Source organism: Tyto alba, unplaced genomic scaffold (genome assembly GCF_018691265.1).
Source record: "Tyto alba isolate M040663 unplaced genomic scaffold, T.alba_DEE_v4.0 Super-Scaffold_3, whole genome shotgun sequence".
Classification (NCBI taxonomy): domain Eukaryota; kingdom Metazoa; phylum Chordata; class Aves; order Strigiformes; family Tytonidae; genus Tyto; species Tyto alba.
In genome coordinates, this window is record NW_024881304.1 from 11,246,586 (window position 1) to 11,270,413 (window position 23,828).

Consider the following 23,828-nt stretch of genomic DNA (forward strand, 5'->3'; position numbering starts at 1 on the left):
ATGCAAAAGTTGGGATGTTTTTGTGTGAAGAGAAAATGCTATTTCATTCCATGCATCCTGAATAACTGGTTGGATTTTGCCTTAAGAGAAGACTGGAATTTTCCTTTTTATAACCACTTGTGCTGAATGGCACAGTACTGTCACATATCTGAAATAGCGAGACACTTTTGGCAATTCCATGTCAGAGGCTGTCCCCATTGACTTTCAAGTGAGATTGGGGTTTTAAGTACTTGAATCCTTTCTGATTTTGTTCCTTCTGCTTTAAGCAGGAAGGCAGCCTGTGGTAGATGCTATTGGCAACCAGCTTGGTTGACATCACTAACATACTTTACCAAGTACCACTGTCATCCAAGAAGATACCAGGACTCTGCTTAGCAGGTCTTTTGACCTATCTTGGATGAGCTGGTCCCACGTTCTTCCAACCCAGCCAGAAAAGAGCCTTTGCTACTTTACATGAAGTATGGGCATGCTGCCTCTGGTATAGATCACGTCGTCATAAGAGGATAGCTTCTGTTGGCCTTACAAAACTGACCGTGCAAGTGAGCAGCAAGAGCCGTCTGCATGTGGAGCAAGTGAGGACAGAGTAGGGCTAGAAAGGTGTGAGGGATAGAAGCCTTTCTGCAGTGCCCTTTTTCTTACAGCTCTGTGAATGCCTGCCTTGCACATAATCACGGACGAATGATCTCCCATATTAAGCTGATAGGATAGGATGTCCCCATGAAGTGACCAAGCTAATTTTCTTTAATTGCAGAAGTGAGGAGTTTTGGTTGCTTTGCAGTCATTACTACCATTTTCATTTAAATATAAAAAGGTAAGAGGCATCAAATACAGACAAAAATACGTCTGAGATAATTTTGTTCAAAAAACCAACAATAAGAACAACTAATAGAAAAACCTCCAAAATTAAAACCCTTAAACTAGTTATTTGCATGCCAGACCTGGTATTTAGAGTCAGAAATTTGTGAAAATGTTAAAAACAAGTGAAATTAAAAAAACAACTTGATATTTCTAGCTCTTTCCCAACTTGTAAATGAATGATCAAAATCACGTTACTCAAAAATTGCTAATGTCTGTTTAACTCTATTTGGATGTTGCATAAAGGGATATGTGTTACACACCAGACTGTATCAGAGTAGCTGATCTGTTATTTGGAAAATTATTTAAAATCAAGGAAATGTCAGTGATTTTAATAAGAGTTGTTTTAAACAAAAGACTGTGGAAGAAAAATAAATATATTTGAATTATTTTTTTCAAGTACAAGTTTTTATACAAGCTTTAATTAGATTTTGGCAGAATACCTTATTTTAATGGTTTTTCATTAATGAAGACTGCTCATTGTTTTGATTGTACAGTAAAAAGGAGAAAAAAGTAATCTTGGATTCTATTTAAAGAGCAGCCTGTGTATTAAAAAACTGTTAAAGATACTGCAGTCATTGACAGAAAGATTTTGCATGAGAAAAGAATGCAGAATCCATCTAGGAAGCATCAAGTAATTTCGGACGAGGAAGAGTGATAACATCTCTGGCGTTATGTGTTGTTTGAAACGTTGTGTGTGTAAGAAGCCAGGGAGTTGCTGAGGTTCCTGACCCCAGCTCTGCTTTCATGCAGTGGAAGCCTGTGGCCCTTTTGCCTCTGATTTCGGCAGAGATAAGGTCAAGCCCCCAGAGACCTGGCTGCAATCCAAAATGAGCTCGCGGGAGATCGATGGGCTCTGCAGCTCCCTGAGGCACAAGTGGATGCGGGGCAGGATTTTGGCGGGGCTGCAGAGGAGAGGTGCTTTGTCCTTTGTACCAGAGCAGGGGAGCAGTCCAAGTGTCCGTGCAGCTCTGCGTGGTGGGACTGGGCGAGAAGACACCCTGTGGCAGCTGGGAGAGGGTGGCCTCCCCCCCCTCTCAGGGGACCACTCTGCCCAAATTCCCTTTCCTTTCCGGTTTTCGTAGCCCCCAGCCCCATCCGTCACTCAGGCACTCGCCGGTCGCCATCCCGTCCTGCTGCCATGCGTTTGGTTGACCTGGGGGTGAACGCAGCCCTCCTTCCCCAGTGCGAGCGCTTAGTTGTGGGACCCGAGCGCATGATTTCCTGGAAGCAGGACACTGCGATGTCTGAAGATGCTGAGTGTTACCAGTCCATTATGTTTCTGTGCTGCTCTTGCATCAAATACTCCAGTTCCAGGATGGGGGTATCTGATGTTTACCTTTGCTTGCATGTTGTCTCACCGTCTCAGCGGAAATATGTATTATTTATTAACACAGGTGAGGGCTTTGGGGTTTTTGAAAAGCAAATCATTTGTCAGCCCTTAAAAGTCCAATTCAAATTAATTCCACATTTTATTTGATTAAAGCCACAATGCTATGGTTACTACTGGGAAAATAAAATACAAATGGTCATAAATTATGCTGTTTTAGACGGGTAAATGTCACACACAGAATGAAGGGATTTTTTTTACTTGGTTTAAGTGAAACAGAGTCTTTATTTAGTGTCATGTTTTTATTTAAAAGCATTTATTTAAAGTTCTAAAAAACAAAGAATTCAATAAAGCAAGACAGGTGTAACTGCAAATGATTAATGATATAATTCTCTGTACTTTATAAAGTGTCTAACGCTGAAGAGATTTATACAGTGCAGAATGGCAATTGTGCTTTGATGGAAGGAATAGGTAATCAATACCTGCAAGCTTAGAAAAAGTGTTCTATTTCCTCCTCTAATGATATAGGGTTTTTTGCAAGGCAAGGATGTCTGGAGCATGAGACACTTGGAAGAAGAATTAATTTGAAATCTGTAGTGGAAGATCAGTTTCAATTAAAACTGCACTTGAATGTCCATGAAAAAAAGCAGGCAGTTAGGCCTAAACCTTCGGGTGGCTACCAGTGAATAAATGAATCCCATTGCACTATTCTTGATTACATTTTATAGGTTGTTGAGCTTATTTTCTCTGGGTAGGGGATATAATTTATTTACTTTGGTCTCAAACTCAAAAAGAATTTTTTTCTTCTCACCCCCTAGCCCACCTTCACCTTTTCACACTAATTGTTAAAGCTGGGATGGCCCCAATCCTGTGCTGCTGGGAACAGAGATGTTGGGGTCATGGCCTCTATTTCTGTCTAGAATTGCTGCCATAATGGTGTGGGTCATATTGCATGTAATAATTTGCATATCAAAAACTTCTGAAAGAAATTAATGGAAAACCTAGGCGTTTATAAAATTCTGTGCTGATTTTAACTACCAGGTCTTGAACCTCTAAATCAGAGCTTAGCCTTATGACTGTAATTTGGGATGTCAGGATTTGGAGTCATAGCACCAGCACTAAGTTGGGGTTTTGAATTGCTGAGAGAGTTTCATTGCATTAGATTTTTCTTTAATAATTCAGCACCAGTCCGGAAACATTTTATGCATGAAAACGAATACCATGACATGAAGAGAGCACATACTGCTAGGGTTTTTTTTGTAAATTGTAGATTTAGAAGCAAGTGAAGCTACTGTATTTGTAGAAAGAGAAGTATTGCTATTCAATTAATCCAAACAAGCTAAATTAATTTTTAAAAAAGCAGATTTCATTAATGATTCTTAAAATGATACAAAGTTATACAAACCTTTAAAGATCTATGAAAAACTATATTTCAGTCAGAGTCAGTCCAGGTACCTAAGTCTCACTTGAGGTTTTAATTCAGCACGGTGGTTTGTTTGTTTACCCTTATAGCTTATTTTATTCATTTTGACAAGATAGTTTTCACTGCAAATTTGTTGAGAGCTGGCTATACTTTTTTTCTTTTTTTTTTTTTTTAAAGGTCATTGTGACAAGATGCATAGAAGGAACCTTACTCTTCCTGTTAAAATAAATCTGCGTACTCAAAAAAAAAAAAAAATCTCCCCATTGACACCAAAATACTTAAAAAAGAAAAATTTGAGTGCACAGCTCCTTTTGAATGCACAGCTGAAACCACTGCGATAGCCTCTGTGAGCAGAGTGCTTTTGAAAAGCTCACCCCATGTTTATAACAAAGCCAAAAAGTGAGAGCTGGCAGGTTTGATGATTATGTGTAGTACTACATTTTAAAGCAAATTCCCAAATTTCATGGAGTAAATGCAAGGTTATATGAAAAGTAAATCTGAATTGCCAATTAATTCACTGCAAACCAATTACTAAGAGCATCCTGATTCAGGAAAAATATCTGTGGTTTAGTTGAACACGTTTGGTTTTCCCCAGGTAGGATTTTTAATAATTCTGTTTTCCTTGCTTGTGGTACATTGGGAAATTAACTTTAAGTGGCTTTTGCTGACAATACAAGTTGAACCATGAGATAAATGAAACTGATTTTTAACCTGGGCAGACGATGTAAATGATTTTTAAAGGATATTGTGATTTTGCCTAATTGTAATAAAAGTAAAACACTTTCTTCATGTTGTTTTGGTTACCATACAGCATTTGTGTGCAATGAGTATAGCACGAAATCTTGCTATTGATTAAGTGTCCTGCATTAGCCCACGGGAAGATAGGAAGAATGCATTTTGCAACTAGACAGATTAAAACCCAGGGGCCAAAGAAACTGGCCTTCACAACTGCTGGGTTTGGATGACACTAATTGAATTTACATACACTTCTCAGATGCAGGGGTAATAAATGCATATTGGTGCATCATTTACTGCTGTCTGCGTATCGAACAGACATGCTGACTATGTAGTTTGGAGGTATGGTACAGGTATGACATCAGAGGTCTCAGGAGAGCAGAGTTCAGCTCTGGGTTGTAACTTGGTTGTGGTAGATGAGCTTGGGCAAATTGCTTCCCTTCTCAGGCCATCAATTTCCTTGTCTTTACATGAGAATAATGTTGCTGATCCCTGTTGTAAAGCACTTCAAGAATTGTGAGCGAAAAGTGCTTTCCAAGAACTCTGTGCTGTTATTTCAGGAGCTTAAACCACTGTTTGCACTCATAGGAAGATAATCTTTTAGCCTCCATTAATACAATTTAAGAGTTGGGGAAGGGAGGTCATAAGAAAAATTTGAAATTCACTGGAGATCCTCCTGCGTGTGCTTCTGAGGGTCTCTGGTGTTATAGTGCATCTAGAGTTGGTATATGGTGGGGATGACAAGGTCTTTGCCTGAAACCTTTTATTTTTATGTATTATTTTTATTGACTGTTCGTGCTGGAGAACCTTGCAGAATGGTCAGGGTGAGTTAGGGCTGTGGCAGACAACCTCTGGCAGATTTACTGGTGGTTGATGATACTACCTCTTGCAGCTCCACCGCCACACTGTAAGACACTGCTGCTTTTCTTCTCCCAGCAGCAGTGCTGGTGCAATCTTGTCACAAATTTTAGTTAATCAATTTAGGGGTTGAGGACTCAGTAATATGCCAAAAAGTAACTGGAGCTGATGAGAGCTCCAGAACAGGAGCAGGATGCACTTTTCCTGTGCCTTGTGAGTTGGGTGAACAGCTGTGATAACAGCTAGGATCTTAAACTACTAAAAAATACTTTAAAGCATTACGTTGGGCCTATGAGAACCCTGACATGCTGGGGACAGAGGCTGCTGGTGTCATTTCTCTTCACAGCTGTAGCATGCTCTTACTGACCTTGGAATGTGGCTGGTGATGGGCTCACAAAACACAGAAGCCTATATTGCTTTCCAGAACTTAAAATACTCCCTGCAATTTATTTTAAATAAAAAAAGAGAGTAGATGGGTGTGGAGGGGAACAGAGGTGACAGTATTTGTCTCTGTAGCCGCTTTTGGCTAGCGGTTATATAATATGGATGGCTCTGATGTGCCCAGGTACAGCCATGTATGCAAGATACTGACCATCAATCCTTGGAGCTTCTCATCTACTGCTAATATTTGGATTAACTTGTTTTGAGAGGGTAGTTTACATCAGGTGAGAACAGACTGTGCTAATAAGGAAAACAGAAAACTCATGTAAGAAGAGCAACAAAAGAAAGTAATAGTATTTTCCTGACAGCTCATTGTCCTCTTTACTTCCTCCATCTAGATTAATATTCTTTTTTGCTCTGTTGTTTTTTTCAAAATTCTGGCTTCAAAACCTCCAAAAGAAATGAGATCGTTAATAAAGATCATATTATCTAAGCAGAGTATTGCACAAACACGAGTTAATGTGTAGCTGTTACATTATTTGTCTCATGTGAAAAGGTAAACTATATAGTAATATATTAAGACTGAAGCTCTAGGAAAGTTCCTGTAACACCATGCTAATTGATAACATATGCACAAGGGGAACTTGGGAATTGCAGATAGTTTTATGGAATAGTAATTTTAAAAAAAAGGCCGTTGTTCATTACTGCTAGAGGCAAAGTTGGAGTACTGCACAAAGCTAATGGATTTCAATCTCTTCATAAGTTTACAAGTCGTAACCTCTTTCAAACATGAGAATTGTAACTACAGTGGAGCCACCTGGGGAGCTTAAGTGCTTCATCCTCTTATTTAAGAGTTATCTAGAACTGTTGAGGCACTGGAATGTTAATTGGCATTGGTATTTTTTAACAGGTACCTATGGTCCTGAGCACTGGGTTACTTCCAGCGAGAAGTGTGGAGGGTCTCACCAGTCTCCCATAGACATCATAGACCATCAGGCCCATGTTGGAGATGAGTATCAAGAACTGCAGCTTGATGGTTTTGACAATGAATCTTCAAACAAGACTTGGATGAAAAACACAGGAAAAACTGGTATGTTCTTTTCTGTTTGTCTCTAATGTCTGCCTACAGTCAATTAAAAATTCGAGCCATGTTCCACCCTCCTCCTTTTTTCATTGTTCTGTTGTTTGGGTTTTGCTGCCTTTTTTTTTTTTTTTTTTTTTTTTTAAATATGATTTTCTAGCAGCAGCCACCTATCTCTGCCTCTGCATTCTGTTCAAAACTAGTTCTGCAGATTGATTTTAAGGGGATTTTTTAAAGGGAATTTTTGTTAGGTTCTCAGTATAAAATAATTCTCTTGGTAGTCAGTTGTTCCTCGGAATAAAAGACTGTATAAGAGTTTCAAGGTGTAACCTTGAATTATCAGCTTTGGGAGGCTATAATATCTAATCCAAAAGAATGCTGAGATGCAAGGCTCAGGGGAAAGGAAAGGGGAAGTCTTAGAAATTGGAAGGTTTTAGAGAAGAAAGAGCAATAACTGCTCAGAGTAGTGGGGGCTTATTAATGTGTTTCTGATATGATTATAGCACTGTGTTCTTTACTGAACTGAATCCTCTTCTGCACTGTCTGTTCTGGGTTTTAGAGAAAAGAACAGTCAGAGTACTGCTTATTTTTACCAAAACAGTTCACTGGAGGGTCAAGGTTGATTTATATGCAAAGCCGCATGCATTTGATTACTCTTTAATTCTAAAAATGTAAAAAGCAGAAATTATAAGGTCACCCTCTTCATATGACAAGGTCAAATATTTTTAGAGAATTGGATTAAACCACTAATTAATTCAATTTTATTTATTGGAAGTATGTTTTTATCTTTATTAACATTCGACATGCATCTCTATAGTGCTTTATGTAACGTGTCCCTAGCCAGAGGTCTGCAAGCAAAACCCGGGGCATGTACCTGCTCTGCGAGTTTGCAACACAGCTGTGCACACAGCATGACCTCAGGTACACCCGTTGCTTCCAGGGGACTTTGGGTCTGAGCCGCAACCTGGAGTCCAGCAAGTGCTTCGGATCCAGTTCCAGCAATTCAGGATCTTAGCAGGAGTTGAGAGTTATTGCCCCTCAGATGAGATGGAGTGGCAGGCTGTGATCCTGTTTTCTTTCACCACAAAAAAAAAAAAAATCCAGTTAACACAAACCACCATCAAGCATAGCTTGGGTTTTTGATGCATTACTGAGGGTTTTTTCCAGCTTTACGAAGAACTGCTCCTGTTTGCTTTGAAATCCCGACTTTATTGCCCTCTGCAGCAACATGGGGTTCAGGCAAGGTTGAATGCTATGGAAATTTGATGCTTAATTAATCTATTCATGTTATGCGTCCTGCCCTTTTGGTCACGTAGGGGTGTTTTTAGTAACCAGCAATAAATGTAATTAGAAATACCACAAAAAAAGTCATGGTGCTATTCTTCTAAGAAACATGCTAATGCTATACTCTATGTGTAATAGAAGCATATTGCTATACATATAATAGGAAACCATGTTGAACCAAAACGTGCCAGCAAATTTTCCAGTCTCCGTGCAGTTGGCAATGAAAGCTGTATCTTCAGTCTTCTCTGCTGGGTGATTTTAGCACCGCTGCTATATTTGATTTCCTCACCCATTGGGGTATGGATTTTTGCTGACAAGTTATTGCTTCACAGAGCAACAGTAACTGTCACTTTTCTTGGTAACTTACGGCCTTTTACTGGTAACATGAAGACTCTTTTTGCCTTGCTGTCATCCTTGATTTCTTCTGCTGAGCTCTTAACTCCTCCCTTATTTTATCAAGTCCTGTTCCTTTTCTTGGTTTTCTGACTTTTTGAAGAAACTTGCCTGGGATTAATTTTTAAGGTGATAAGTGGTAGAGCAGCAAACCAAGTAGGTTGTTTTGGCTTGTGGGTAGAACATAGAGGCAGGCTGTGCCATAAATTGCGATGCATTTTGGCAGCAGAGTCTTGGAGCAGATGGCCACATGAGACCTTCATGTTGCAGACTGACAGAGACAGTAAACTAAATATCTGTTTAAGCAATGGTGACGGATGTAGAGGGCATTTCTCAGCAATTAATGACTGGTTAAAAGAGACAGGGGTCTGAGGGAAAGCCAAAGGCCCTTAACCTTGACGCTCATTAACTGGCAGGAAATGTGTTAGTTGGGTTATTGTTGTTGTTTATTGGACCTAGTAAATTCTTTTTAGGGATAGAACAATTAGTTATTTTTATGCTCTGAAATGTTAAAAGGTAAAGAGGTTATTGCTCTTTAGATTTGTTGTGCTCTTTCTTGTTTCCCCCCCCACCCCTTCCATATCAGGTAAAGGGCAGACAATGTACAGAAAACAGCATTTCATTCAGAAAATGGAAATGGATTCATTAAGCCCCTGTCTCGACTAAAAATACTTTTGTGTGTGATTTCACTGGCAAAGGCACTAATGTGGGTTTGATTTCATCACCAGAGTAGCTGGTTCCCAAGTGGTGAAGATCACATAAGCACGTTTCATAGTTGTATTTGCATTAGCTGTTTTCATTTGTGCCACCTTTTAATTAAGCGTTAGCTGGTGTCAGCCAGGCCTGAGGCTGATGAGGCTTCTTTGAGCCCAACCTGCCCCATGAGAAGAGCACCTGTGGGAGCAGTACCATCTCCAGCATTACACAGACATTGCCACTTCACTGCTTTTCAGGTCACTGAGAACTTCTGAAAACTCCTTCCACTTAGAAGAACCTACTAAAGTTTCTGCCAGAGATGTGTTTTTGTTAAGTAGTTTTCCTACATGATGTGCAGCACTGGGGCTGGTCCTAACAATCAGAGCTGCTCTGCTTAGACAGGGGAAGCGCTGCTTTGTATCCAAGATTATTTTTGCTCTCACACGGGTAATGGGCATACAGCTCTGGCCGTGATCCTGCAAATGGTGTTATGCAATTGCAATCCTGGTGACTGTGCACCACCTCCTTTGGTTTTGTAATCTCAATTACATAGTATTTCATACTAGTGGGATTTGAGGGTTGATTCCTTGCTGTGCACTCTGCAGAAATCATTGGATAGGAGCAGTGGCTCCAAAAGCCCCATAAGATGATGTTTGGTTATTCCAGTCCTGAAAACTAGAGATTACATAGAAAGGAGGGAAGCCCCCAAATCACTGGCAATAAGGGGATGCTGCTAAGATAGGAAGGTGATGGGAACATGTGTCATACAGCTCAGCAGTGTAAGAAATACTGTAAAATGAACAATTAGATGAACATTTCAGATTGTACATCCTCCTAATTATCCTTTTAATTATTCATCTAAAACAAGTAAAATGACCCCTGACAGAGCCATAAATGATTTAGGAACTATCAAATATTTATTAGATGCAACTGAATCCCCACAGAGGTTTTTAACAGATGCACATGAATCTGCTTTCCTGTATTCCTCATTTCCTACAATTTTATCTATGGAATTTATAACCAGTTGAGTGAGATTTTCAGTATTTAAAATACTGCTAAGATCATTGAGAATTTTTTAAAGGAGAAAGAGAGCAGTGGTGCTTTCAGTCACTTATGTTTCACAGATATAGTGTAAGAAGACAGTGACCACCAGTAGTACCCTGGCTGACACAGTCAGTATCCTACAGCCAGTCCTGCACCACCCGTCATCCTACACAAATGCTTTGATATAAAGGGAGTGCCGAAAGAACCAGAAATCATGGAAGAAAATAGCCCCATGATATCCCTGGCACAATTTAGGAACATCTGAACATCTCATGCAATTTAACATTTAGATGGTTTTAGCATAAAGAATTTGAAGTTGAGATGTGTCTAAATTGTACAGTTGCACCTGAGGTGAGGTTGCTGCAGCCAACTGTCTGTACTCACAGGAGGGCAGCCCTGGTGTGGCAGAAAGCCTAGCCTGCAGCGAAGCCTACCACTGATTCACCAGCAAAGGAATAACTTTTATTTCACAACTAGCTTTTTGGGTTTTTTAGAAGTGAATAAAATCCTCCCTCTTACATAATAAAATTGGATTTATATTAATGTTCCCATTGTGATGACACAGTTGGCTTGAGAACACAGAGAAATCCTTGTGGGTTATGCTATTCCCATTAAAAAAAAAAAAAAAAAAAAAAAAAATCTGAACAACCAATCCAAAAACTTTAATCACAGGATTCTGGGCACAGCAAGCAGTGGTCTGCAATGACTTTTACAAGAACAAAATTCTAATTTTAGTTCTGTTTTTGAGCAACAGTTTTGCAAGAGATGAGAGGAAAGGATTTTGTAGGGAGTGATTTTTAGGAATCGTGTATTAAAAATGGGAGGTGTTGGAAAGGTAAGTGATCTTGTAGTGAGAGCAGCAGACAGGAATTTTTTGAAAGCTGGATTCAGTTCTTGGTTGGACCATAGACCTCCCCTATAACATTCACTAGCTTCCACCATATGATTTTGCCCTCTATTTGGGCCTACAGCTTTTATTATTACATAAAATACAAAGGCTTTTGGAAATGAAAAGAAAATACAAAGGAGATCCTTTTGACCCTTACTGAATCACATAATAATAATGTCAGAATTACTATATTAAAATCCAGTTCTTATGGAGGATATCTCATGAGTGGGTCTCAAAAACATTATTGTCACTCTCCCCAGTTTACAGAAAGGAGGAGCAGGGATGCCAAGGGAAGTATCCACTGTGTCCCATAGTAGAGGTGGGACAGGGCACAGGGGGCTCCCCCCGCCAACAAAATAGAGGAAATCCAACAAACAGAGGATCCATTCTTTTCCTAACCTGTGACCTATAGACCTTCAGTGATTTGTAAGGCCAAGGAACGTGGTCAGCCATTACTCTACGGAACCACATTAGACAGGTTTTCATGGAGTTTTTCATTTAAATTTTAATCAAAGTCTAATAAGGAGGGCAGAAAGTCCTTGAGAAATGTGGACTTCGGGATTTTCTGTAGTCTATGTAACTTCATAATCACTTCCACAATTAGCCAGCATTACTTGTAGACTTTTTTTTTTTTTAACCAGTCTCTGTAAAGAGGAAAATGATGACCTGACATTCTACTTGCATTAGAAGAAGTATTCTAACACAATGAGCAAAAACTGTAAACGCTTCAGAATAACCGTGCTAAGAATGTCTTTCTACTTGTTCTGTGTGTGCAGTTGCTATCCTGCTGAAGGACGATTATTTTGTCAGTGGCGCCGGGTTGCCGGGCAGATTCAAGGCAGAGAAAGTGGAGTTTCACTGGGGTCAAAGCAACGGATCAGCTGGCTCTGAGCACAGCATCAATGGCAAGAGGTTCCCCGTTGAGGTGAGTGGAAAGACATGTGCTTATGTTCCTGAAAAAAATAAAATCAGAATGTATTGCTGTAGTTTGAAACGACTGTGAAATAGGGCAATGTTTCCTTCAGTGAACATATCACTTTCAAGGCCCTTCCGGCCCTCGCAGCACTCTATCTATCATCTCTTATGTGCTTTTGCAATGTCAGCTCTGAGCTCCGCTTTGCTAGCATTGCCAGCTCTCACGTCCCATGGGTTAAGTTGCGAACAGCCACTTTTCCCCTTTCTCCCAAAAGCTTTTCATGTGCGTGAGGATCTCCTTGCAAATATCCGCAAAATGACCTTGTTGTCATCCAAATCTTTTCTTTCCCATGATGCTTACAAACAAATAGCAGCGGTTTGGGAGCTGTCGTGCCGAGACCACTGTCTTTCATCGGTATTGCCTCCTTGCACACGAACAGCCCCCTCTCTGCCTGTGTTCAGCTGTGGTCCCTTGCCTTGTACGAACAGGGTGTCTACCCAGATCTGTGCAAGCAGCTGTGTGTTCACTCTGCCTGTGCAGGAGCCAGCTGGGCCCGAGCTAGCCCCGGTCCCGCAGCCGCCCAGCTAAGGGAGCAGGGTGCTGTGCCGCAGCGGGAGCTCCAGGTGCTGGCTCAGGCTCAGCACCCTGCGAACGCGGCTGTGTTCAGGGCATGGGGCTGGGTGTCTGCCTGCAGCTGGCCGCGAGGACCTGCCTGGAGGTAGCAGGGAGGGTCCTGGTGCCACGAGCTGCTGCGGAGCCTGGTGCGGTTGGGTCTCGGCTTGTGGCTGAGAGTCCTAGGTCCCTCTGTTGTTGGTGCGATGTTTTCTGTGTCAGTAGAGTTTGTTGATACTTTTCACTCTATATTCAAGGTTTTGCATGGTGAGATAAACCAGATGTTATCAGCCAGCAATGTGCCCTCGCAGCCCAGAAAGCCAACCATGTCCTGGGCTGCATCAAGAGAAGTGTGGCCAGCAGGTCAAGGCAGGTGTTTCTCCCCCTCAGCTCTGCTCTCATGAGACCCCACCTGGAGTACTGGGTCCAACTCTGGGACCGCCAACATAAAAAGCACACGGACCTGCTTGAACAGGTCCAGAGGAGTCCATGAAGATGGTCAAGGGCCTGGAGCACCTCCTGTACAAGGCTAGGCTGAGAGAGTTGGGGGTGTTCAGCCTACAGAAGAGAAGGCTCCAGGGAGACCTTATAGTGGCCTTCCAGTGCTTAAAGGGGGCTACAGGAAAGGTGGGGAGGAACGCTTTATCAGGGGCTGTAGGGATAAGACGAGGGGTAACAATTTTAAACGGAGAGATGGCAGATTTAGATTAGATATAAGGAAGAAATTCTCCCCTGTGAGGGCAGTGAGACACTGGCCCAGGGTGCCCAGAGCAGCTGTGGCTGCCCCCTCCCTGGAAGGTTCAAGGACAGGTTGGACGGGGCTGGGAGCCCCCTGGGCTGGGGGAAGGGGGCCCTGCCCATGGCAGGGGGGTTGCAACTGGATGAGTTTAAGGTCCCTTCTAACCCAAACCAGTGTATGATTGACATACTGACCTGTCTGTCTCAGTTGGCAATATTGATATTTGTAAACCTATTTCTGGGCAACTGAAGGAGCACTCAGGAAGCCTATAGAGCCAGTCAACTCCTTTTTTGAAATTTCAGGGACAGGAGATGGTAAAGGAGCCTGGGCTTTTTTGTTTGTGTCAGAAATAGTATTTCCACTTCACAAACCCTTTCTTATGATACCAAGGCTATTGGATGCTGGCTTGATGAATGGCAGCTATTTTACTTTGGAAAAAAACAAATTCCTAAGAAATAGTTTTCCTTTGATTTCAATATTCTTCATTTTCTTTTTAATTGGTTGGAATGCTAATTTTTCCTACAAAAAGGAGACTGCCTTTCAGAATTTAGGTCAGTTGTTTATGAATGTTGTGCAAAATAAATTGCTGTATCAGATAGGTTTAGTGTTAATCCTAATAATGAAAGTATAATTTTCCAAGTGATTTGTATTCGTTGCAGTGACATGAACCTTTGTTCTCTGGCCTTTCTAGGTATGATGGCATTAGCAGAATTCCCACAGCCTTTCCACTACTATTTTGTAAAGGAAGAGCAGTTTCCAAACCAAGCCTTTCCCTGTTGTGACACTAGCTACCTCCTACCCAAAATTCCAAATTTCAGTCATGTGCTGAAAAGGATTTTCATGGGTGGATTTTGAAGGGTCCAGTAGGTCTGAGGTAGCGAAACAGTCTTTGTCAATACATGCAAAAGTAGTCCTCATAGTTGGGATTAGACATCTCAAACAGTAACTGTACATGTATGCATGGTGGAGCTTTTAATTTGTAATGCTAATTGTAGTTGAGCTTGCAACTGTCTGATGCAACCCTAATTGCCTGATGCTGGGAGGTCTGTGCCAGAAATACGGTACTTCATTTGAGAAGTGGCATTTCTAGGAGGGTTGTAGAAACGAAAAAACAAAATCCTATTGTACAGAAAGCAAAGCCCAAATCTTTCTGATTATTCTGAACCCATGGATGTAGGTGAAGCTTATAAGGAGCGTGCACATATTGGCATTCCAGGTCTGCAGCAGTTACAGTGTCAGTGCAACTGGAAGGAAACATCTTCCGAGTCTAATTGTGCAACCAGATGTGGACTATGCAAAACCCATTAGTTCCAAAGCACATCCCAAGGGAATGCAGATAGATCAGCTTCATCCATAGACTATGCTCTGCGCACATGAAGTGTAGATGTTTTTTCCTCTGAGAAACAAAGTGCTTGCTGTTAGTCTTTTTTCTTGAAGAGGATGCAGAAACTAATTAGAAATGTCAGATATAATACAAAGCATTATTATTTGACCATGTTGTTTGGTTTTTATTATTACAACTAATGTGTCAGATGGTAAGGCTGTCTACGTTAATTGGTTTCCTTCATTGAAGCCCATCTGGATCATATTTTTTTGTGATTTATATGTTAGATTAGTTGGTAAGATATATGAGAACACCCTTTTGTTTCCTGCTTTAAAGGCATGTTGGATCAAAGGCCTATTATCTTGCAGTACTTTTATGCATATGTAGCATATTGTGATTCCTTTTCAAACCATGGCATATATAATGGTATTCTTTCATTATGTGATCTGGATTGCTTATTTGTTGATTAGATTTTCCTTGGTGATACTTGATCCTTATGAAGCCGCTATGAGCCTGGCTGTCTCTGAAGCAGCATTCATGAACTGAGATGTCCATGCGCTTCAAACTTCTATCGACAACCAGGTTCCAGTTTGATACCAGGTCTGGTCAGCATTGGCCTGAAGCTTCCTTTTTCTTCCTTCTTGCCATTTTAACCCCATCATCTGGGTGAGGCCAGGAACTAGTGCTGTGATGCTGAAGATTAAAGCGATACCATTAGCGTATTGCTGTACAAGTAGAGCGCAAATCCTAATGAGGACATGGGCTCTAAGCCAGCTTTGAAAAAGTCTCTCTCCTTTTTCCTTTAAGTTAGGAAAAGTTTTTAACATTGCGTTCTCTAAATTTTAATGAATTGCTGACTCCTTTGTATTTTGTTATTGTTTTTCTCCACTATAATTACTCAAGTTTTTCTTTTTCTTTCTGAAGTCGAAGCGGTATAAATGAACATGCAAATGCTAGAAACCATTTAAATGGTGGAGTGACAAAATTAAAGAAGATGAGCTTCCCTCAGGCCAGGAGAGAACCCAGGTTCCCTTCATTAGAGCCAAGAGGAGTAATTGCAGCGCTTTAATCTCCAGTGTCACTGCAGCGGTTACCAGCTCTGCCTGCGCTGTGCGGGCTGCCTGCTAGGAGGGAAACCCGGCCCTTAGTATTTCATAGGCAAGAGAACAGCTGACGTGGCAACGCTGTGTCGGCAGCGTTCAGTACCACCGTCCCAGCATAACTGTGATTTTTGAGCTGCTTCATACTCATTTTTATGCAAAATGCTGATTATTTCTGTGAAGAGCAGAAATCAGAAGAGTGATTTTAATCATGACTGTGTTAATTTGATGTGAGCTTTGGCTGTTTATGAGCTTTCTCTTTAATGGTGCTAATTGTCAGTTATAATGTGAACACCATTATACAGTAATATACAGTAATTTATTTAGTAAATGAGAATCTTATTCCAAGGACCATACTGCAATATGCCATAGAGACCTCATCCCTTTAATCTTACATGAACAAACTTGCACTCTCTAGGCCAAATTGGTAATAACAACATAAACTTGGCTTCTGAAATAGCAATGTGATTTTGTACCTACAAGTGCCAACATGCATGTTTTGGGAGCTCTCAAGTTCTTCTTCATCAAAAAAAAAAAAAATGTCAAAAAACCTCAAACCATCCCAGCAGAAAATTGAGCTAACACCCTTTCATGTTGATTAACAAGCTTTTACATTATGTTGATAGATTCATTTTACTAAATTATTATTACAAAACAATCATTTGCATTAACAATTCTTGCTCTTCTTTAAGTGTGTTTCTTAGAAGACTTTCCAGGTTCTAATGGTGTCTTTGTTCTTGTTACTTCTTTGATTTTTTTCCTTTTCCCTTTGAAATATGCATGGTAACTTCAGCATGGTCTAGACTTACAGCTAGTTGCTCTGATTTGAATGCTCAGATATCCTTGGTAAAATTTATCAGTGTGCTATCCTACCTCTTATTATGTCACTTAAATTCTAATGTTTTATGTTATCACAGGCAGACGACAATGTCATTAATGCAGAAGAAACATGTGGTATTCAGTGCACAAAATCCTTTACTAAAGGGAATAATCTGAGACTAATTAATGTTTTTTATTTTATCCTGAATGTTAAGTCTTTCTAACACACCTGGAGTCATGTACGGTATATGTCCAGCCTTTCGCCCACCTGTGGATGGCACAGGATACCTAGTTTTTAATGTTAGAATTGGGGCCTTTTCTGTCCTTTCGCTTTACTCTTGGTGAGTTTGTAAGTCTGTTTAGATTTGTGCACACTTTATGACATTAAAAGATGAATGTATTACAGTATGTTTTCTTGATGTACAGGAGAGAACTAACACCCTATGTTGCTGTGTTGCAGCTGGCTTTATTATTTCTGGCATCCAGCATATCTGGTAATTGTAATTTTGCAAAGATCTCTGGTGTTGGCTTCAAGCATAAGTAAAGACTAATTGTGAAACAGGGAGCCAGCATTGGTTTTATTTCCTTATATTTCGTTTACTAGTTGCTCTTCAAATTTCCTTACCTCCATCTGGCAGGATGTAGCAAAGTAGAAGTCAGTAAATGATGGAGGGACGTAAAGAGGGCCATCGGGAATATGTCACTGTGAGAGACTTTGACTGCCTGAAGTAATTTTACTATAATATTCTCTCCAAGGACCAAATCCACACATATAGGGGGATACTTAGGGCTCCCAGTGACTTTGATGGGAGATGTGCTGGTGAAACTCTGAGTGAGGTTTTGGCTCCATACTCGTGCTGTCTGTGCTGTAGAGTGTCCAGGGAATTTAGCATGCACTGCTTCTTCCTTCTGCATCTCTTACAGCACCCCTGACTTAATCATTCAGACAAGGAGATGACTTGGGGATTTTCACATTTAATTATTTTTTTTTTTTTTTTTTTTTCAAAGTGACACTTAGCATGTTTTTTTTTTTCAGTCTGCTTTCTTACAGTGTTCTGTCTACCCTTCCACTACAGTTTTTGGGGGTCCAGATAGCCATAAAAAACTCTGAAAATACAAGAAGCTAAAAAGTCAAAACTGCCACTCTGTCTTATCACCAGAAAAGTAAGATTTTAATCCAGAAGTCTCCAGACTTTACTCTTCTTTGCTCTTCACTGCTGTTAAAATTTGTTTCTCATTATCAGGAAATCAGTGTGTCTTAATTTTAAAACATAAAATGGATGGATATACTGATCACATGGCTGAGTTTCCGTCACGTTGCACTGTGAAGACAGTGAGCAGGGCAAGTTAAGCATCATTTTATAACTGTCTGGTTTACTGTTTTATTTTCCTTAGTGTAGCTGATACACTGTCTCCTCACAGTTGTCTTTAGTGCTTCCCATATACTGACAGGAGAATCAGTTGAGACTTTAATTAATGACTTATTGCAATCAAGGTTCCATTTTCGTGCAGAATGCTTCATCTTGTAGTAGTGAAATATTTAGTCTCCATCTGGCTGATCTTTTCTGTGAATGCCCCGTGATAATTAAGAAGAAACATGAGAGGATGGTCTGAAATTAAAATATGTTTAGTGGAGGGGTTAGCGTATCTTGGGACTGTTCGTGTAGAGACCCAGACAAAATTTAGGGATGTAACAGCAGTTTGGTTTTATGGCATCATCTTCCTGCTGCCTGCCAGGCCCCAGTAATTTCTAGAGTGAGTTACAAATGTTTCAATGCATCCAGAGTTTTATTTTTAAATAACTATCCAGTAACACGAACCAGATATAACTCTTCTCATGTTGGCTGGGAATGTCCTGCTTTCCCCAGAGGTTTTCTACTGTCTTGTTGAAAAGGTCAGAGGCAGTAGCACTACACTGCAATTACAGTATGTTAATGATGAGCTAAGAGTTGTACATTCCTCTTAACATAAATCCCTGATTTTCTACATGATTAATTGGAATCTGGAAAGACTGACAAGGAGAAGGAGGATCAGATGGGGTGAAAATAAGAGATAAGAGGCTGACAGCCAGCTGTTGTTGTGAAGTAGAGTTATTTTGAATAGGAGAAAAAAATCAATACAAAGGTTGGAGAATTTGACAGAGTTATAAGAGCTACTTTAATGAAAGGTAGCAGATTCAATGGGATTGTTACTTGAAATGTGGGATTGTCTGAGTTAGAAAAATGGGACTGCCTCTCTCCAGCTATAAAGGTGAGCTTTACATACTGAGCTTACTGGGTACTTAGGCCACTGGATTTACTGACTTTCACTCTGGGCCCTCAGTGTGGCAAGAAAAGGGGAAAAAAATGTATGTATGGGAGCTTTCTAAATTCTGTTCTTCTTCATTAGTTACTTGATTATGGGAGGAGAAGGAAGTGAACAGCAGGTGATAATTCTGCTTCTTCACCGTGTTAGGTAGCTACCATGTTAGAGTATCTGGCAGGCTTCTGCAAGGTAGAGCATTTCATTATGAGGAGGTGACTTCATTTGGCCCTAGCTGTAAGGAACAGGCTAGGACTTTGATAGAGTTGAAGAGACACTTAGCAGGAGCTCTTCTCTGACATGTCTGTGTCAGCCTCCTTCCCCCGGCAGTGATGGTGAGGGGTGAGCGCAGGCAGGGACACTGTGCGTGGAGGCTTTCTAGCCCAGGTGAGAGGTGAGGTGGCAGCTGAAGCTCCGCGTCCCTCTGGACAGGACAAATACATCTTGCACAGAAGCACCACTTCATTTAGGATATGGGGACTTCAGTGATGCTGTGGAAAGAAACTTGCTCCTCCATTAGAGGGCTATTTCATTGCTCATAGTGGAAATAGCTACCTCAGTCTTAGGGAGCCAAGTTTTCCAAAACTGTGCGTAGCTTTTTCGGTTTGGGAACTTAGATGCAGGAGGGCAGTTTTTTCAGGGTCAAATGCATGGCTATGAACTGTGTGAGGTTCACAGAGGTGAGCTGCAAGTCAGTCAAGTGTCCCTGGGCTGCGGGCTGTGAGCGTGTGTAGAGGTGCTCCAAGTGCACAGGTCAGGGGTGTCTGTGTGCCATACTGTGCCAGGTCGGCTGCAGGCAAGGGTCCTGGGACACTGGTTAAAAACACATGAAGTTTCAGAAGTGCTAAGCACTACCTTTTCCATCAGACAAGTCTAGCAGTCCTGGGACTTTGGGATGCTTTCCCCTGGAGATGTATGACCCTTTGCAATTATTTCAATAGGCCCTCTGGAAATAACAAAGATATTTGTCAAAATAAAAAAGATATTTGGCAAAAAGAAACATTGCACAAATGTTTTAGGAAGTGGTAATGTTTCCTCAGCACACCAAAAATCACAACAAAACCTTAATGTGGTTAATGGGCTTGTTGGTGGCTTGTTGGCCAGTATTTCCCATGTAAATCTTTTCACTGAGTCTCAAACAGTGGAAGGAGATTTCACCAATGTTAATCATGATTTAAGGCAGCAAGCAGGAAATTATTTAAATTGTCTATTATACTGGTGCTTTACTGATTGCACTTTGTTGTTTGTTTGTTTTTTTTTTTTTTCTGAAGAATTCTAAACAGTTCCTATAATTTCATGCCAAGAGAATAAATTACATCAGACCATGTTTTTCGCAGTTAGAAAACAGTACATTTATTCAGGTTTTACTTTTTTTTTCTGTTTTATGACATGTTGAAGAACCGTTTTCTAAGGGATGATGACCAAAAGTCTGTGTAAACCAGAAAGGATGATGCATCTTGCTTTCTGGTTATTCATGTGTCCAAAAAGGTTTTCATTAAAATTGATTTTATAATGCGAATCACTGAAAGGCTTTTTAATTCTAGGGAGAGACAGGCTGTGAAATGCATTTGCTGTGGATTGTGCTGATCAGTACTATCACATTTACGTTCTTGCCCTCCCACTGAATCCCTCTGCTGCCTCTTCTACTGAGTTTAAAAGCTCTTTGGGACAAAGTGTGTCTCTGCTGGTGTTGTGCAGTGTCTGCCCCAGTGGAATTCTTGCTCTGCGATTCAGCAGTGCTGCTGCTATAACCACAGGCTTTGCAGGGTTGAATTGCTTTGTTTTTTCTATGATAAAGCTTCACATGATGTAAGAGATCAGGCAGCAATATGAGCGTAGTCCCTGTTATTTCCCTAGTTCACAGGCATTGTATTTCCAGACAGGATGGGAAGGTTAACTAAAGTTGAAAAAGGATCTAAAACACAGCAAGAGTTTACTGTCTGGTAGAAATGAAATAACAATCAAGTGGTTGAAAACGAGAAAAAAAGGTATGTGTTTGCTCATGCTTTGAGACACACAGCACTCTTTCTGTAAAGAAAAAACAATTTGGGAAAAATAATCATATCCCTGAATATGTGTGTTCTCTTGCTCCGTATTTTTCTACCCAGCTTAATAAGCAAAATTCTGTATTCTCTAAGTAGCTGGTCTTTTCAGCAGATGCCTTGAAAGGCTAATAATGTCCTTTTCTATCACCATCCCATCTAGGCTGGCTGTCCTCAGAGGGGGCTTTCCTTTATCCTCTGACTTCAGAGAGGCGGCAAAACGCGCTCGTATTTCCAGGAAATCGCAGCCCCTTCTGTTTCCTGCCTGCAGCTGCCTCCAGTGCTCTCACTGCCTGGGCAGGAAAGCCTTTGTTATTGTATCCCTCAAAGAGGGCTTGGGTATCGTTGTCCATTGACCACTCAGGAGATTTTTTTGTAAGACATAACTCCTGATCTACACATGTGTAAGAAATACAAATTTTGGCTTCCCACCAGAATTAGAAATAGCATTACCAGGTGGGAAAGAGCTTCTCCCCCTGCAGTGGGCTAACAGTTCGTTAATAGTTTATTCAAGCACAGAAAATGGCACCCGGTCTGCCAAAAGAGCATTAGTGTCTCCAGAGGGGACTGTTAATTGTCCAGGAAAAGAAGATTGAAAATGTCTCCCTAATAAGTTAAGGATAAATCATTCTTCTCTAGGACTAGGGGCAAATATGATATTTGAACAGACTCTCAGATACCAAATAAAGGGTGGAGAGGCAACCTTGCTCACCCCGGCTGATGAATGTAACTTGAGAATTAAAAACATGCATTAGCACAAGATCTATCACACATTTGTCATGAAAGGGAGAGAGATCTTTGGGATTTGATAATGCCAGGTATGGATTAAATTTCTTGAATTCTGTCATTTTTGTCTTTATAGAGCTTTTAACTGCACTCCGTGTTTTGAAGTTCATGCCTGCAACGCTACTTGTGTTTTTTCTTTACCTTAACAAGATTGCTGTAAGGGTGATTTGAGTTGATCTTTATTCCTACATCAAGCCCTTCCATTCCTTCAGGGTTATAGTGCCTACAACTAAGATAACAAATTCAGTGTTCAATGCCTGCATGCAGTGCTCAAGAGTTCTCAAAGAGTAGCAGATTTGACTTTTTAAAATGCAAAACTACCCAAAGATGAGTAGCCAAAATTACAAAATTAATTTGAAAAGAGGAGGAAACCTCCTTTCTTTAGATTCTCATCACCCTTGGTTGCGTGGGAAATTCTATTCTCCTTCCTCTGTGGTTTAGTTCCTCCTAGGGCGGGCTAGTGTTCTTGAGGAGAGGTGGCTTGCTGAGCATTGAGTGACACATTTAATCTTGTGGTGGCACATACCAGGCAGGACCATAATATCCCTTAAGAAAAAGAAGTGTCATTACACGCCGTTCAAAATAGGAGATTGGAGATAACAGGAAGGTTTTAAAAAAGATTCATCTGAAATTCTTTGCTTGAGAGGTCTCATTCTGTTTGGGAGGCAGGAATGTGAGTGCTCACTTAACGAGCTGCATTCAAAAGACAAAATTTCAAGAGAGTAAAAGTAAAACCCATTATTTCCTGAACATAAATGGATTCACCCATCCTTAAACCCATAGTCACATCTTTCTCCTCAACCTCATCTAATATTCCCCTTGCTCCCCATTTAACTAGGAAAAATTTTAGGGGCCTTTGCCTCTAGGAAATACCCAGAGTAGGTACCTTCAATCATATCAGTCACTGATGTTAAACCACATGCTGTTTACTAAGTAATGCTGAAAGCTACATGCTGTTGTTGCTGGCATACCATTTATGAAAGGCCTGTTAGCCCTCCCACTGAACCATATGGTGATTTATCAGACAGTGTAGTAGTAGCAAGACCAAGACCCGAATTGGTCAAAACTAAAAATGTCTATTCCTTATGTTGCCTTTGATAAAATGTTCCCGTTCCTATTCCCTTTGCAGTATAAGGGATGGGCATGCTGAGCTGCGCATGCCCTTACTGGGCATAGCTGGGAAGGAAGTTGCTGTATTTCCAGGGTACAGGATTATGACATTAGAAGTTAGTCTTTCAAGAAACTGAAAACAGATATTTCTGGGTACTTGCAGTTCCAACAGCTGTTGTGTTGGTCCATTTTAAAGAAAAGAAATACAAAATATATGTGAAACTCATGTAAGCTCAAGTGCAGGGCTCAACTCTGAGGGTTTTGAAGGTGAGACTAATGTTTTCTGTAGAAGAGAAGGAAGCTCTTATTTCAAAGAAACCTTCCTAGCAAACCATTTCAGGCTGCTTAGCACTTGAGGTAGCAGAACATTCACATGTGATCTCTTGACATAATATTGCTGCATTATTAGCAGAGTTAGTTCAGATGTTTTCCCATCATGATCAAATAAGATAGACGTGGAAAACATTGTGGTAGTGCCGCAAGGGATAATTTGGCAGCAGTCAGAAGCTGGACCTGGAAAAGGGCAGTAGGAGAGAAATAATTAGCAAGGATAATTTTAAGGCCTTGACAGCCTGGCATGTCTTTCTAGCAGTGAATGCATTCACCTAACACCCAGAGATAGCCATCTGATAATAGCACTCATAAGATCAATACATCGATACTTTATCCTTGAAACAGTATTTAAAGTCTGTTCTTAGGTTCATTTCTTTACTTCTGTAAAGTTATAGCAATCTGGGATTTGAGATAATGCATTCATTGCAGTCTTATCGGCCCTTCTTCATTTACTGTATTTTAATATATCTGCCGTGATTGCTGAAGAAGGATGCTCAGTGAGCTTAATCTGCTTATGCTTTAAAAAGAAAGGATGCTCAAAAGATTAAAATGGGCCCTCAAACAGAACAGGTTTGAGAGTTTGCAGTGCTTACAGTGGCAGGGAATTTTGAGTAAGAGGTATTTTAAATGTAAAGCTTCTGTGGTGCTGGCTCTGCAGACCTCATGGCGAGGAGAGAAGGGGGGGAGCTGGGCACAGCTAAGATTTTGCTTTTGTAGATTCAGATTTTGCTCAGGCTTTCGCATGGCTAATAATGTCAAAATGTCACTCAGTTAAAC

General features: G+C 40.7%; 1 protein-coding gene across 1 annotated transcript in view; it reads left to right on the forward strand.

Annotated features, from left to right (window-relative positions):
• Positions 1-23,828, forward strand: part of PTPRG (protein tyrosine phosphatase receptor type G) — a 413,639-nt gene that overhangs the window by 215,032 nt on the left and 174,779 nt on the right. Inside the window, exons 3-4 of the mRNA XM_042799608.1 lie at positions 6,493-6,672; positions 11,746-11,894. Coding sequence (XP_042655542.1) covers positions 6,493-6,672; positions 11,746-11,894 — 329 coding nt within the window. The remainder of the gene's footprint in view (positions 1-6,492; positions 6,673-11,745; positions 11,895-23,828) is intronic.